The sequence below is a fragment of the Saimiri boliviensis genome, chromosome 18 (genome assembly GCF_048565385.1).
Source record: "Saimiri boliviensis isolate mSaiBol1 chromosome 18, mSaiBol1.pri, whole genome shotgun sequence".
Taxonomy (NCBI): domain Eukaryota; kingdom Metazoa; phylum Chordata; class Mammalia; order Primates; family Cebidae; genus Saimiri; species Saimiri boliviensis.
The window spans coordinates 3,396,567-3,413,648 of NC_133466.1; the positions used below are offsets into that span (position 1 = coordinate 3,396,567).

Sequence of the window (17,082 nt, forward strand, 5' to 3'; positions counted from 1 at the left end):
AAAGCACGATCTAAGGCAAGAGCTGCATCTTTTCAAAAACGCTTCCCAGCGACGAGCTGTTTCTGAGATGACTGAAGGCATAAGTCATCCAGTGGCCCTCGACACAGGACTAGCTCAGCACCTAGGCACCAGCAGTGACGGAATCCCCGACAGATGCTAGTGGCTCTATGAGACTAAGAACTCAGGCCTGTGGTAATACTCCACAGAGAACAGGACCAGCAGCAATCACATGCTGGCAAGGCAGTCTGGACACTGTTTCATATCAAATGAGCATGGCAACAATACCAAAACACATTTAAGATTAAAGGCTGCTGTCTTCAGTTCCCATTCTTAAATGCTACTTTTTTTTTTTTTTTTTTGAGACAGAGTTTCACTCTTATTACCCAGGCTGGAGTGCAATGGTACAACCTCCGCCTCCTGGGTTCAGGCAATTCTCCTGCCTCAGCCTCCTGAGTAGCTGGGATTACAGGCACGCGCCACCATGCCCAGCTAATTTTTTGTATTTTTAGTAGAGACGGGGTTTCACCATGTTGACCAGGATGGTCTCGATCTGTTGACCTCGTGATCCACCCGCCTCGGCCTCCCAAAGTGCTGGGATTACAGGTGTGAGCCACCGTGCCCGGCCTTTTTTTTTTTTTTTTTTTTTTTTTTAAGACAGTTTCACTCTTGTTGCCTAGGCTGCAGTGCAATGGCGCCATCTTGGCTCATGGCCACCTCTGCCTCCCAGGTTCAAGAGATTCTCCTCCCTCAGCCTCCCAAGTAGCTGGGATTACAGGAACGTACCACCACATCCAGCTAATTTTTGTATTTTTAGTAGAGACAGGGTTTCTCCATGTTGGTCAGGCTGGCCTCAAACTCCCGACCTCAGGTGATCTGCCCGCCTCGGCCTCCCAGAGTGCTGGGATTACAGGCGTGAGCCACCGCGCCCAGCCGGTTCCCATTCTTATGCTCTTAGCTGTTGCCCTTGGATATAAGAAAGTACAAGGAGACTCAAATCCCCAGGCTGGCTTTTCCTCCTGCGGTGACTGGAGCATGAAGATAATGACCCAGACACACGTTCTGCCACAACCACCACCTTATGCCACTGACCAGGCCACTCTGCTACAAAAGGAACTGCAACGGGAAGAAACAGAAAGAAAAACAACCACCGTCCCGTGAAAGCGCCTATCAAAGCGGAACCGGCCCAGACTCCCACACTATCCCTGACCTAACACAGCAGTGGCGGGACCCGCCACGCTTAAGGCCCCATTTCCATCTTCTGTTTCCGGTCACAGAGTGATAAAGTAGCTGACCCCCGCTGGAGTCACACGCTGCCCGTCTAGGAAAAGCCAGGCTTCTACATCTGGATAGCTGAGTAGCCATGCTCACGGTGTCAGGGAAAGAAAAGCATTGCTTTTAGGCTCAGACTCTACTCTGGCTTGTCACTGTGACAACATCTCTCCTTTTTTAATACCCCCCTCTGCAAAACAACAGAACTAGAACTGGATCAGCTCTAAGGTTGCTTCATTTTAAAAGTCCAAGATTTTAAAACATCTACAAGATTATATGAGGACACAGTCGAATAATAATGAGCCAGCTTGGATGCCGCCATGCTTCATTTAGAGGAACCCGGAGGTCCCTGCAGCACCAGCTCCACGGCCACCTGAGACCCCAGCAAGACCTGGGTGGAAAGGCCCCGCCGCTACTGTAATGTGTTTTTAAATCCTTCTTCTTCAAAGCTGCTACCAGCAGAGGCACGAGCTAATGATGGGTGTGTACATCTCACTCCAAGATGTAATGTTTGCAAATACAAAAGAAAAGAAAATCACAAACAGTAAAAGTAGCTACAAATATTAAAGATTTCAGAAATTTGGAATTTAAGGTATATTACTAAACTGTAATTAATATTAAAAATTAAAAGTTGCTGCCAAACCTAGATAAGACAATTTGTTAAGGCAACAGAGCAGCAAGTCAGGAACATCAGGCAATGACGAATGAAGAAAGGCAGGAGGGTGCTGAGCGGCTAGGGGCACCAGCGCGTCCGGAGAGGCCCGTGTCCAGCATCCTCCCCTCAGCCCCTCCACCACGGTGTGCCCCGCCAACATATGTGATTTCGACATAGACTCCAGGGAAACAACCCAGAACATGAGCAGTATGTGACAACCATCGCAGCAACAACATACTCACAATCTTGAAATTTTTGTTAATATTCTGTTCAAAAGATTTGTCTGGGAGCAGTGGTACCTGCCTGTAATCCCAGCGACTCGGGAGGCTGAGGCAGGAGAATCACTTGAACCCAGGAGGCAGAGGTTGCAGTGAGCCGAGATTGTGCCACTGCAGTCCAGCCTGGGCAACAGAGCAAGACTCTGTCTCAAAAAAAAAAAAAAAAAAAAAAAAAGATTTAACAGAAAATGACTCAAATAGTATAGTCTGTTGTGACTACTCAAATCTACAAGAATGGCAAGAACGCAGGACCAGGGAAGTGCCGACGCCACCCCGAAGCCCGCCTCCCAAATGTGCCCCTGCACAAACACGAAGACTTTCCTGCTGGAACTTCAGCAAGTTCACATTTTAGCCCAGTGAAGATAAAGACAGTAACGTCTACAACGGGAAGAATTTGTGCTTTCTTCTGCGATGCATGCCGGTTTTATGAAGATGACATTGGCCCTACAGCTGACCAGCAAGTAAATAAACATGAGACAAGTGACTAACAACCAAAATGGAAGCCCGCCCCCCACGGGAGTGCCACGTAGGCACACGCACAAGCTCTTACTGAAGGAAAAACGTCTGCCAGAGTGCAGGCGTCCCCAGCAACGTCTGACGGCAGAACTAGAAGGGGCTGCTTCATGAAATGTCCTCTTGGGTGTTTCTGTCTTGGGAGTGGCTCCCGGACTGCCATGCAGGGAGCAGGGCCCCCACAAGACAGAGCGGCAGAGGTTCCTACCCTGGGCAGGGCCTGTCACCGTTGGCCTCCCGCCATCCAGAGGCCCATCTGCTAACACATCACGGGTGGTACGAACGTGGGCCTGGGGAGTAGCACCCTAGAGAACAGTTCCAAAGACGCAGGCAGGGTGCAGTCCATCATGAGGTACGGACAGGAAAACTTAGGTGAAATCTGGTTTGTTCCTCAGTCTCCTGCTCCCACTGCCCATTAAAAGAACTCACATTTTTAGTCAGGCACAGTGACTCATACCCATGATCCCAGCACTTTGAGAAGCTGAGGTGGGAGGATCACTTGAGGCCAGGAGTTTGAGACCAGCTTGGGCAACACAGCAAGACCCCATTTCAATTGGGAAAAAGAAAAAAGGGAGACCCGTATTTTCAGCAACCTTTCACCACGTGTTAGCGTCAGGGTTTCCGAGCGCTCTCCCGTGCTGACGGGCACGACTTCGGAAAGCGGGGCACCTTACCAGTTGTTGACTTGGAGTAGTGTCAAATTTGTCTGAGCAGCAATCTGTTTTTTCTCGTCCTCTGTTGGGTAGGGATGCTGAAAATAAAAAGGAAGGTTACTACGGCCTTCGAGTTTACAGAGGAAATCGGGAGGATCTAGACAAAGTGTGAGCATTACATCATCATCTGAAACTAATGGTAACAGCAATAGTGCTTCTAGCCAAAACCTAACTGTAGTCTTACAGAACAAAGTCTTTCTCCTGGTCCCCGCGAACGTCCTAGTGCCGCAGTGGCTGGTCAGTGCACAGGCCAAGGAGGACTGCCCCCACATCTAACAGTTCAAAGGTGACAATAACAGCGGCGGCATCACCAGGAGCAGCTGCACAGCCCAGCGGTAAGTCTGTGCCAGGCTTGATGCCATCTATAGATTTTCTACCAATGTTATTGAACTTTAACTTATGAACAATAAATGATATCCATTTAAAGAGGACGGATGGATGAGTTTGGCCCGAGAACCTCTGTCACCGGCAACACAACAACACATTAGCACATTTCTATTACCTTGGTCCCTGCTATAGTAATTCACTGATTCCTCGGAAGCACCTCCTGAGCTGGTCACTGTCATTGGCTTTATCTTACAGAGGAGGAGACCGGGGCATGGAGAGTTTGCAAACCCCCCATCCCGCAGCTGGTGAAGTGGGTGGAGCAGGAAATGGCCAGGCAGGCTGGGGGACATGCTTCCATCACTGGTACCACAAGAGTAAACTGACACTGGGATGAGCTGATGCCATCGACGGCTTTCTCGGCATCGGGTCTCTGCCTGTGAACCTGTGCTGTCAGTAAAAAGTGGAACCCAGGGCCGGCGACGGGAGTGCCTGTTACACTCCTCTTTTTTTATGTGTGATTGAAACATTTCACATACAAAAACTTCAACCAGAGGGCCACATGCAGTGGCTCATGCCTTTAGTCCCAGCACTTTGGAAGGCCAGGGCAGGTGGATCACTTGAGGTCAGGGAGTTCAAGACCAGCCTGGCCACCATGGTGAAATCCCATCTCTACTATACATACAAAAAATTAGCCTGGCGTGGAGGTAGGTGCCCGTGGAGGCTGAGGCAGGAGAACTGCCTGAACCTGGGAGGTGGAGGCTGCAGTGAGCTGAGATCACACCATTGCACTCCAGCCTGGGCAACAAGAGCAACACTCCATGTAAAAAAAAAAAAAAAAAGAAAAAAAAAGAAAATACTAACCAGAACTAAATAGCAAAACTCACAGAAGTATTAACCAAAAATGATATATAGGTATGCTAAATAATTTCTCCAAGACTGATGACTGTCTATATGTGGAAATCAACACGACATTTACTGTAAACCTGAATGCACTGAAGTCCCTGATTTTGGAGCAACAGGGACCCAAGAGAATGAGTGGCACCAACAAAGTCAGCAGTGGGAGTTTCCCGTGGCTTTGATGTGAAAGGAACGCTCGGCGACATGGAAACGGCCCGGCTTCTCTCACGGGAGGGACGGCTCGGCCTCGGATGCGCCTCAGCAGTGACGTGTTTCTTTCCTCAAACTCACTGGCAGCATGACTCAACCTGACTCTGTCCGCTAGTGTGTGGCGCTGAGCTCAAGGTCACGGAAACATCAATATCGTTCTCCCCCTTTAAAAAGCCCATAAAATAGAAAGCGGGCAGGAAACTCGGGCACACGAGCAGAAAACAGCAGCAACAGATGCCACGCTCGAGTGTACGGGACACTACAGCGGGCCGGGCGCTGCCAGGAAACGAGGGTGAGCAGGGACGGAGAACGAACGCCGCAGAGGACGCGCGGCTGCTTCGCCGGACGCGGTGAGCGGGGCTGAGCGCTTCGGAAAACGTGACGGGAACCCTAACAGGAGAGCACCTGCCCGATCCCGCCACTCTGTGCTCTTCTATAATTATACATGTTATTGGTTATAATCATCACAGTTTATGTAAAAATACCTACATGCTGCCTTTTTCCTACTGTAATTTACCACACCTCCTGACTGCTCAGAGCCCCCCATTCATCATGCCAACTACCCACATGATACTCCATCGAACAGACATGCCGACCCGCTTTCCATGATGATACTGAACAAGGCAACATTTTTACACATAAAACTTTCTGTTTTCTTGTGACTGATGTCCTTGGGCCAATTTCTCGGAATGGCCCCACTGCTTAAAGGTAGCACTTCTTTCTCCTGACATGTGTGGCTGGCTCATCACCTTAGCCCACGGAAGCGGCGTAGTGGAGACCAAGAGGCCAGGGATGACAAGCAGGGGATGCACCCCAGGCTCCTGCCAGGCCTTCCGCCCCGCAGGGGGCCCTTCCCCTCCCAGGACAGCTCAGCAACACCATCCACCATCACGAGCCCTCAGCCAGTCACTCCCATGGACCCCGTCCTCAACCGAGGAGCCCGAGGCAGCCACAGGAAAGCAGGCCATGAGACGGTGAGATAGCCACAGGTTCGGGGGCCCACGGTCAGGGAGGGCAAGGACAGAGTGCCAGGGACACGCAGGCCTCAGCCCCAGTGGAGGCACCCAGGAGAGGAGGCAGCAGGAGGGCAGGGCAGATGCAGCACAGAAAACGGGGAGGAGGCGGCTGAGAAGATGGGAGGGTACAGTCACGGCCCCACGCCCGTCAGCGGCGACAGCGGGGGGAGAAGGGCAACCTGATGGTCAAGCCAAACTGGCGTCTGCCTCCTGCCTCAGTCTCCCCATGCTTGCCCTAGGAGAGCCCCGCCTGCTCTCTTCCACCCTGGGTCAGCAGGCTGGCAGCAATGGTGCCACACAGCGTGCAGAGCGGGTTTCCCCCATCAACTCAGCAAGCCGGCCCACCACTGCGCTTCCTAAGATGTCCTGGGGACAGGGAGAACCCACGGTCATGCCCCGGGGGAGGGAGCCAGGTACACATGCTGAGCAAACAGGCGCTCCCTCCGGGACACACTCCCTTCCAGCGAAAGGCAACCCACCATGGGGCCCTGTGGGTGCACTCGGCCCTGTGATGTCTCTAACTGATCTCAGCTTCCCTGCGAATCCAACGCACAAAAACAGGGCGACTTCCCCAGCTGCTGCCCAAGAACACCCTGACACCCTTTCTCTGCCCACTTCTCTGGCTCCCCTGACCCCATCGTCCTTCGCGGTGGGCTGTCTCATGCACACGTACAGCTCACACGCGCCCAGCTTGCTCCTTGGCGGCCGCCCTCACTGTCCATGTTTCCCGCAGCAGCATCCTCTTGCCTCTTGCCCCAGCTCCCCCTGTTATAGACATGCCACGAAGTCCTGAAGGTCAGGCCTTGGATTTTCTGAGCCCAGAGAAGTAACCCTTTTCCACGACACGTAAGCCAGAGGCCAGCGTTGCGGAGGGCTGTGAGGCGGCGGCCGGCCCAGCCGTCCTTACCCCGATGTGCTGAAAGAGCCAGGACCGCATCACGTTCGTGGCGTGCTTCGGCAGGACGCCCCTCTTGTTCTTGGATGAACCATCATCTTGATGCAAGATGCTGAGATCTTGGTTTAACTGTAACTGAAGCTTTTACACAATTGAGAAATCACATTAGAAAGCATAGGAAGTTCCCACATATCCAAGTACTTACAACTTCAGGTGGAGAAAGCAGCCCAGGACCGGCCAGGTGAATGACCTGTAGTCATTCTACACACGGGAACGCTGTGTGGGCTGACGTTTTAGGACACCACTCCCTCCACATTATTGAGCTTTTCTTTCTTTTGAGATAGGATCTCGCTCTGTCACTGAGGCTGGAGTGCAGTGGTGCAATCACAGCTCACTGCAGCCTTGAATTCCTGGGCTCAAGTGATTCTTCCAGCTCAGCCTCCCGGGTAGCTGAGACCACAGGCAGGCATCACCACACCCAGCTAATTTCTTCTAATTTTTGTAGAGACAGGGGCCCACCCTGATGCCCAGGCTGGCACGGAGTAAGTCTTTGCACTAGTGACCCAGCTCTCAGGCCTCTTAGGCGGGGGGGGGAGGCTCAGAGCCCACCGCGCTGCAGGCAGAAACGCCGTGACCCTCTCCCCCAGCACCTGCTCCCACCTGTACCTCCTACAGCGAGGGCAGCGAGAACATGTGACTTCCTCACTGAAAAGGGATTTCAAGAACCAATGAGAGTGAACAGGAACAGCAGAAAATCCAACTCTCAAGAGCAGGACACGCCAGGGAAGCACAGAGAAAAGACACAGAAACAGCACAAAGGCAGGAAGAGGAGCCACAGAGCAGGAGGGCACAGGCCAACTCCTTGTTCCAGATGCCTCAGCAGGCACTGGAGAGCCAGGCCTTCCCTCCCGTCACCCAACAAAGGGTAGGCTACTCTGCCAACTCGATTTTAAAAGAGAAAGATGTGAATGGCGTTTCTTTGCTAAATTCCTTCTCATGAAACAGGAGAGATGATCTGTGCGTTGCAAGGCCGTGCCTAGGCTCTGGCACAGCCTCTCTCACACAGCCTCGCCAGCTGCCTGCTGAGATGACGCTGCCACTGCGCACTGCACAGACCAGCGAGGGAAGGAAGTGAGACCACTCCGTAGGGCGGGCGTCCCCGAACTGTGGCCCCCTGAGGCCATTTATCCGGCCCCCCGCCGCACTTCAGGAAGGGGCACCTCTTTCATCGGTGGTCAGTGAGAGGAGCACAGTATGTGGCGGCCCTCCAATGGTCTGAGGGACAGTGAACTGGCCCCCTGTGTAAAAAGTTTGGGGATGCCTGCCATAGAGCCTGCAGCATGGATAGGTCAGCCTATGTAAGAACTCGCATATAAACCTAATGTGTATGGTGACTTGCACCTGTAATCCCAGCACTTTGGGAGGCCAAGGCAGGAGGACTGTTTGAGCCCAGGAGTTCAAGACCAGCCTCGGCAACACAGTGAGACTTCGTCTTTACAAAACGTTTAAAAATCAACTGGGCAAGGTGGCACATGCCTGCAGTCCCAGCTACTCAGGAGGTGGAGGTGGGAGGATTGCTTAGCCTGGGAGGTCAAGGCTACAATGGGTTGTTTGCTCCCCTGTACTCCAACCTGGGTGGCAGAGTGAGACCTTGTGTGTTTATTTAAAAAAAAAAAAAAAAAAAATCAGAGCACCTGCAAGAAAAGAGAAGCTTCTCACCGGGCGTGGTAGCTTATGCCTATAATCCCAGCACTTTGGGAAGCCAAGGTGGGTTGATCACAAGGTCAGGAGTTTGAGACCAGCCTAGCGAACATGGTAAAACCCCATCTCTACTGAAAATACAAAAATAGGGCCGGGCGTAGTGGCTCACGCCTATAATCTCAGCACTTTGGGAGGCCAAGGCGGGCGGATCACGAGGTCAAGAGATCGAGACCATCCTGATCAACAAGGTGAAACCCCGTCTCTACTACAAATACAAAAATTAGCTGGGCATGGTGGTGCGTGCCTGTAATCCCAGCTACTCGGGAGGCTGAGGCAGGAGAATGCCTGAACCCAGAAGGTGGAGGTTGTGGTGAGCCGAGATCGCGCCATTGCACTCCAGCCTGGGTAACAAGAGCTAAACTCCGTCTCAAAAAAAAAAAAAAAAAAAAGAAAATACAAAAATTAGCTGGGTATGGTGGCTTGTGCCTGTAATCCCAGACACTCTGGAGGCATGAGAATTGCCTGAATTCAGGAGGCGGAGGTTGCAGTGAGCTGACAGCAGGCCACTGCACTCCAGCCTGGGCCACAGAGCGAGACTCTGTCTCAAAAAGAAAAGAAAAAGAGAGAAGTTTCTGCAAGAGGAGAAAAACACAAAAGATTGGAGAAAAGAACAACGTTCTTGAGAGCCGGGCGCAGCAGCTCATGCCTGTAACCCCAGCACCTTGGGAGGCTGAGGCGGGCAGACTGTTTGAGCCCAGGATTTCCAGACCAGACTGGCCAACATGGTGAAACCCCATTTCTACGAACAATACAAAAATTAGCTGGGCATGGTGGCACATGCCTGTAATCCCAGCTACTAGGGAGGCTGAGGCAGGAGAATCGCTTGAACTTGAGAGGTGGAGGTTGCAGTGAGCCAAGATCACACCACGACACTCCAGCCTGGGTAGCAGTGTGAGACTTCGTCTCGGAAAAACAAAAAACAAAAATAATGCTTTCCTAACATGGGGTAGAAAGAATTTTCAACCTGGAATTCTATAAGTAAACAGACTGCATATCAAATATGAGATCAAAATAAAGTCAATTTTAGGTTTGCAAAGTCTCAAAACAATGTGGGGTTGTTTTTGTTTTTTTGAGACTCTTGTTGTCCAGGCTGGAGTGCAGTGGCATGATCTCAGCTCACTGCAATTTCTGCCTCCCAGGTCAAGCAATTCTTCTGCCTCAGCCTCCCAAGTATCTAGGATTACAGACAGGCACCTGAAGACCAGCTAATTTTTGTATTTTTTTTTTCTTGTTTTATTTCACAGAAAATAATTTGGTTTCAATGCAATTTTTGTATTTTTAGTAAAGACAGGGTTTCACCATCTTGGCCAGGCTGGTCTCAAACTCCTGACCTCAAGAGATCTACCCATTTTGGCCTCCCAAAGTGTTGGGATTACAGATATGAGCCACCACACCCAGCCAGAATCAATGTTTTTTTTTTTTTTTTTTTGAGATGAAGTCTCACTCTGTCACTCAGATTGGAGTGCAGTGGTGTGATCTTAGTTCACTGCAACCTCTGCTTCCTAGGTTCAAGCAATTCTCCTGCCTCAGCCTCCCTAGTAGATAGGACTACAAGCACGCATCACTGCACACAGCTAAGTTTTGTATTTTTAGAGACAGAGTTTCTCCATGTTGGCCAGGCTGGTCTTGAACTCCTTACCTTGTGATCCGCCTGCCTCAGCCTCCCAAAGTGCTGGGACTACAGGTATGAGCTACCATGTCCAGCCCAGAATCAACGTTCTTTTTTTTTTTTTTTTTTTTTTTTGAGACAGAGTTTCGCTCTTGTTACCCAGGCTGGAGTGCAATGGCGTGATCTCGGCTCACCGCAACCTCCGCCTCCTGGGTTCAGGCAATTCTCCTGCCTCAGCTTCCTGAGTAGCTGGGATTACAGGCACGCGCCACCATGCCCAGCTAATGTTTTGTATTTTTAGTAGAGACGGGGTTTCACCATGTTGACCAGGATGGTCTCGATCTCTTGACCTTGTGATCCACCCACCTCGGCCTCCCAAAGTGCTGGGATTACAGGCTTGAGCCACCGCGCCCGGCCCAGAATCAACGTTCTTAAAGTAAGAACTGGTAACACATACCAAAGATGGGGAAGGCTCAGCAGCCACAGGGCAGTGAGGCCTGAAAGCCCCGGCCCAACAACATTCTCCCAGTGGAGCCGTGGGCTGGCCTCACTGGTCTGAAAAGCTTGCCTGGTAGTTCTGCTGTGCCCTCTGTGGGGACCCCAGGGAGAGTGTGCCTATGAGAACTCTGCCCCTGGTGGACACACACACAATCCAACGTTAGAGCTGGATGATGGGAGGAGGAGGGGGAGGCTATGAGTGACTTTTTTCCTGTTTCTTCAGAATTTTCTAAACTTTCCAAATTTTCTACAATGAGAAAGATGACAGTACAAAGAAAACACTGACCTTCAGAGAAACTAGAAATTGCTACACAAGACAAAGGCTCTTCAGGCAGAGGGAAGGGCTCGTGCTTGCTGAACCTATGCCCCATGTGGGCAGCACTCGCCCCCAAAGCCTTCCAGAAAATGGCACACACACCTGGGAGTTCTGGATCCTAATTGTCCCGGGCGACAACGTCTGCGTGACCACTTGGCCTTGGGGAGTGACGACCGTGACAGGCTGATACACTGTGCCACCTGGAAAGGAGAATAAAAAAATGAGGCTGCCTGTAAGTCTCAACGATTTAAATCATTCTTCCTTTTCCTTCTTTTGTAGACAGGGATCCTGCCTTGTTGCCCAGGCTGGCTCTACCTCCTGGCCTCAACTCATCTTCCTGCCTTGGCCTCCCAAAGTGCTGGGGTTACAGACGTGAGCCACTACACCCAGCGCGCTTCTTGATGTACTTACAAAGGAATAAAATCTCGTTTGATGAGCTTTTAAATCATCTCAAATGATCAACAATCTTCTGCCAGTTGACTTGTCACTATAAAGTATCAAAACAAACTCCCTGGGCGGGCTGCTCAGGCACCTGCGGCAGTGGGTGGGAGGTGGGCAGGCACTGTGTGCCCAGCAGCCCACACAGCCCGGCTCACACACCACTGGCCGGCCTGAGGAGTGAGGGCTCCCTTCCTTTTGCTAGCCTCTGCTTTCTACTTTTCCCTAAAATTAGCACATATTAAGGATTTGGCCCAGGGTACTAAATAATAACTATTTTATTCTGGCGATTTTTTTTTTTTTTTTTTTTTTTTTTTTTTTTTTTTTGAGATGGAGTTTCGCTCTTGTTACCCAGGCTGGAGTGCAATGGCGCGATCTCGGCTCACCGCAACCTCCGCCTCCTGGGTTCAGGCAATTCTCCTGCCTCAGCCTCCGGAGTAGCTGGGATTACAGGCACGCGCCACCATGCCCAGCTAATTTTTTGCACCATTAGTAGAGACGGGGTTTCACCATGTTGACCAGGATGGTCTCGATCTCTTGACCTCGTGATCCACCCGCCTCGGCCTCCCAAAGTGCTGGGATTACAGGCTTGAGCCACCGCGCCCGGCCAATTCTGGCGATATTTTTTGATCAACAGTGCCTTCTTTTCCCACGGAGGTTTCCCTTCGTGCTATTATGTGAAGTCTTTCGGTGTGAATCTCTACCCCTCCCTCCATGCCGTGTCCCATTTTCATGATGCTTTGTGGGGTTTTTTGTTTTTGTTTGTTTGGTTTTTGTTGTTGTTGTTTGAGATGGAGTCTCGCTCTGTCACCCAGGCTGGAGTGCAATGGCCTGGTCTCAACTCACTGGAACTATGCCTCCCGGGTACAAGAGATTCTCCTGCCTCAGCCTCCTGAGTAGCTGGGATTACAGGCACGTGCCACACCTGGCTAGTTTTTGTATTTTTAGTAGAGATGGGGTTTCACCATGTTGGCCAGGCTGGTCTTGATCACCCGACCTCATGACCTACCCGCCTCGGCCTCCCAAAGTGCTGGGATTACAGGTGTGAGCCCCCGCGCCCGGCCGATGCTTTGTGTTTCAGGGTTCTCTACCCACAAGGGAACTCTGGAATCTGTCCCCTTCCTACAGTGGTTTTTGTTCTACAAATAATACTTATGCTAGGACTGCATTTTTATTTGATTGTCATCAATCAATGACAAAACTTAAGATTTTTAGGGTGCTATTAAAAACACAATTAAAAGCTATGTTATTTGAAAATGACAAATAACTTTTTGCTGTATATTTTCAACTCCTGTATAAAACCTTTTTTGTTTCCGATATATTTTGGAAGAGAAACAAAGAAACACAATTTGCATAAAATATTTGTTATTGAGAATTAACAAGAAACAGGCATTCAGAGATCTCTAGCTTCTACCATCGCTGTATTAGAAAATGGCATTAACTTAAAATCATATGTATACCGTCCCTCTAACACACAGGACCTTTTCCTGAAAAAACTCATGGAGAGCATGTCGTTTTCCCGTTGTCATACCTGCCACGGTCGCCATGGCTACGTTTCCCTGCTGCAGCGCAGACGCTGGCACCACAATTCCTTGAGGGCTGATAGTGCCTGTAATGGCACTTTGAATTTGCTGCAAGTCAGAACACACACGTTGAAGAAATTACTAGAAAATGGAAAACGCATGTTTAAAAATTCAAAATAAGTGGCATAATGACACCATTAAAAAAGGAAAGAGAAGCTTGAGGGAAAGAGCATCCTGAGATGGCGCGGCTTTCGGAATGCACACACCACACACGGAAACCAAGAGACGTGCACTGTGTATCAAACACAAGCGCGCCTGCCACGTCAGCTTGCACTGTGGCTCCCAAGAGATTATCTTCCTCTCACTGAAGGCATATTCCACGTGCCTCACAGCCTGGAGGTGTGACTAGGAAGACCCTGCTTTCCGATCACACACCTTCTTCATTAGACTTGGCTTGGTAGGCTCTTGCGTCTTCCATGAACCAAGCTCTCCTTGACCAATGAAAACATTCAAGAGATGAAACCACAGGCCTGGGGGGCACTGGAAGGGACCAGGACTGAGGTGTTCCAAGCCGTGCTGGGGAGCTGGCCCCTGGCACCCACCTTGACTCTTGACCCCAGCACAGACTAAGTGTGATCTTGGCTTTCCCTGGTGTTCTTGCTTGTATGGTGCTTGGGACTGTGCCCAGCCTGCAGTGAGCTCCAGGCAAATGTTTGTCCACGCCCCTGGAGGACTCCACGCATTTGGAGTTAGATCCACATGGACCACTTTATCCACTGAATGTGACGCCCGGGTAGGCAGCTGGTAGGGCAGAGGAGCCTCCAGTGCTGGGACTGGCACACTCACGTGCCCTGATGTGTGAGCAGTTAAATAGCATAATGGGACACAATCCCAAGGGGATGACTCTGTGGGCCATCATCGAGCAGAATGTGTAAGCTTAGTGGCTACGCTTAAAGCTGCCCACATTAATCTGGTCGTCATAAAAGTTAAGCCAGTCAAATCAGTCATCCCAGATCCCACCTTCCGATCCTAGAAAAAGAGGAACATCATGAACCCAAAGCAGAAGTAAGGAAATAATACAGATCAGAGTGAAATCAATGAAACTAAAAACAGAAAAACACCAACCTCCCAAAACAAATAAATAAATAAAATACTGCTCTTTTTTTTTTTTTGAGATGGAGTTTCGCTCTTGTTACCCAGGTTGGAGTGCAGTGGCACGATCTTGGCTGACCGCAACCTCCACCTCCTGGGTTCAAGCAATTCTCCTGCCTCAGCCTCCCAAGTAGCTGGGACTACAGGCGTGCACCACCATGCCCAGCTAATTTTTGTATTTTTTGTAGAGACGGGGTTTCACCATGTTGCCCAGGATGGTCTCGATCTCTTGACCTCATGATCTACCCGCCTCAGCCTCCCAAAGTGCTGGGATTATAGGCGTGAGCCACCGCGCCTGGCCCAAAATACTGTTCTTTAAAAATTACATAAACCTCTAGAGAGACTGACAAAAAAAAAAAAAGAGACACAAAAGACCAGTATCAGAAATGAAACAGAGATCACCACAGACCCTGCTAACACCAAAAGGCTAAAGAGAATACCAGACCAACTCTCAACTCCTAAATTTAACATCTTAGGTAAAATAGACCAATTCTACTTATCAAACATTTAAGAACTAACACCAGGTCTACATAATCTCCAGAAAAAAATAAGAGGAGGGAATAGTTACCAATCCGTTTCATGTAAGTTTGTGTGTCTTGATGCCAAAACCAAAGACAGTATGAAAAAGAAAACCATACACCAATATCCCCTATAAATACAGACAAAAGTGTTGAACAGAATATTAACCAACAGAATCCAAAAATATATATGAAAAGAATTATGTGCCATGACCAAGTGGAGTTTACTCCAGGAATAGAAAGCTTGTTCAAGATTCAAAAAACCAGTCCATGTAGTGCCCATTACTAACAGGCTAAAGAAGAAAAATCACATAATCATATCAATCAGTGCTGGAAGAGCACTTAACAAAATTGAACAAAATAAAATCTCTCAGAAGAAAAGCAAAATAGGGAAACTTCCTCAACTTGATAAGGAGGATCTAGAAAAAACCTGCAACTGACATCATGAACAGTGAGTGACTGAAGGATGTTCCCTAAGGCAGTGACGAGGCCAGGATGTCTGCTCTTGCTACTTTTACCCAAGATGGCACAGGCCAGGAAACGAAACGCTTGGGTATAATTCTAAAAATGCATGTACACAACGTGTCAAAAACTATAAAACACTGAGGAAAGCAGAGTTGTCAGTCAGTGGAGAGACATGCCATACTTGTGGATTGGAAAACTCAACACAAGAAAGACGCCAATTGGCCCGACATTGATAGATAGGTGTAATGCAATTCCTGTCATGATCTCAGTAAGATTTTTTTGTAGCTCTAGACAAGAGCATTCTACAATATATGTGGACAGCCAAGGAACCAGAATAGCTAAAACAATTTTGAAAAGGAATAGCAGGGTGGGCAGAAACAGTCTACCCAGTTTTGAGACTCATTCCATAGCTACAGTAATCAAGACTGTGGGACAGACAGATCAATGGAGCAGAAGACAGACAGGCCCCATAAATATGCCCAAATGATTTTTGATAACGGTGCAAAAAGCTGTTCCGTGGAGAAAAGAGCTTTCTGAATAAATAGTGCTGGAGCAAATGGACATCCATAAACCAACCTGAACCCCACATTTCATACAAAAATCAACTCAATATGGATCACAGTTAAAATAAATGTAAAATGTAAAACTATAAAACTTTTAGGAGACTGGGCATGGTGGTTCACACTTGCGCCCCTGAGTCGGAGACCAGCCTGGGCAACGTGGTGAAACTTTGTCTCTACTTAAAAACTTTTAGGAAAAAAACATAAGACAAAATCTTTGATATCTAGGGATAGGCAAAGAGTTCTTAGACTTGACACTAAAAGAATGATCCATCAAAGGAAAATCTAATAAATTGAACTTCATTCGGATTAAAAATGTTGGCTCTTAAAAAGATCTGTTAAGAGGATGAAAAAACTACTTAGCTACTATAGAGTTGGAGAAAACACATTTGCAAACCATTCACCAGAGAACTAGTATCTATAATAAGCAAAGAACACTCAACATTCAGAAGTTAAAAAAAAATCCAATTAGAAAATAGGCAAAAGACATAAGTAGATATTTTACCAGAGAAAATACGGAGTGGGCCGGTTGCAGTGGCTCACACCTGTAATCCTAGCACTTTTGGAGGCCAAGGTGGGTGGATCACAAAGTCAGGAGTTCGAGACTACCCTGGCCTACATGGTGAAACCCCAACTCTACTAAAAATACAAAAATTAGCTGGGCATGGTGGTACCTGCAATCCCAGCTACTCGGGAGGCTGAGGCAGAAGAATTGCTTGAACCTGGGAGGTGGAGGTTGCAATAAGCCGAGATCGCGCTACTGCACTCCAGCCTGGGCGACAGAGCAAGACTCCATCTCAAAAAAAAAAAAAAGAAAAATACACAGAGGGCATAATGTTCAACATCATTAGTCATCAGGGAAATGAAAATTAAAACCACAAAGAAATATTACTATTACTACATATCAACAGAATGGCTAAAACACCATAGTGCTTCCTCACGGATGAACCCTACAGGCATTCTGATCAATGAAATAAGCAAAGGACCCAAAAGGACAAGCACTGTACAATTCCATTTAACGTGAGAGACCTGGAGGGGTCGAATTCAGAGACAGACAGAATGGTGAGTGCCAGAGGCAAGGGCAGGGGGACTAGGGAATGAGTGTTTAAGGGGTCAGAGTTTGAGTCTGAGAAGATGAGAAAGCTCTGGAGATGGCTGGCGTTGACGGTTGCACAACAGTGTGAATATACTTAATGCATCAAACTGTACACTGTAAAAGAGCTAAGATGGTACATTTTATATTAAGTATATTTTACACAGTTTTTTTTTTGTTTTTTGTTTTTTGTTTTTTGTTTTTTTTTGAGAAAGAGTTTTGCTCTTGTTACCCAGGCTGGAGTGCAATGGCGCGATCTCGGCTCAGTGCAACCTCCGCCTCCTGGGTTCAGGCAATTCTCCTGCCTCAGCCTCCCGAGTAGCTGGGATTACAGGCACGCACCACCATGCCCAGCTAATTTTTTGTATTTTTAGTA

The 17,082-nt window shown here is 48.8% G+C and overlaps 1 protein-coding gene across 3 annotated transcripts in view; it reads right to left on the bottom strand.

The window, feature by feature from the left end:
* Nucleotides 1-17,082, bottom strand: part of PKNOX1 (PBX/knotted 1 homeobox 1) — a 68,665-nt gene that overhangs the window by 13,107 nt on the left and 38,476 nt on the right. For all 3 annotated transcript variants that reach the window (XM_010338234.2, XM_074389198.1, XM_074389197.1), the window contains exons 6-9: nucleotides 12,927-13,026; nucleotides 11,060-11,157; nucleotides 6,786-6,914; nucleotides 3,390-3,466 (exon numbers count right to left, since the gene is read on the bottom strand). In XM_010338234.2, the coding sequence (XP_010336536.1) occupies nucleotides 3,390-3,466; nucleotides 6,786-6,914; nucleotides 11,060-11,157; nucleotides 12,927-13,026 (404 nt within the window). The remainder of the gene's footprint in view (nucleotides 1-3,389; nucleotides 3,467-6,785; nucleotides 6,915-11,059; nucleotides 11,158-12,926; nucleotides 13,027-17,082) is intronic.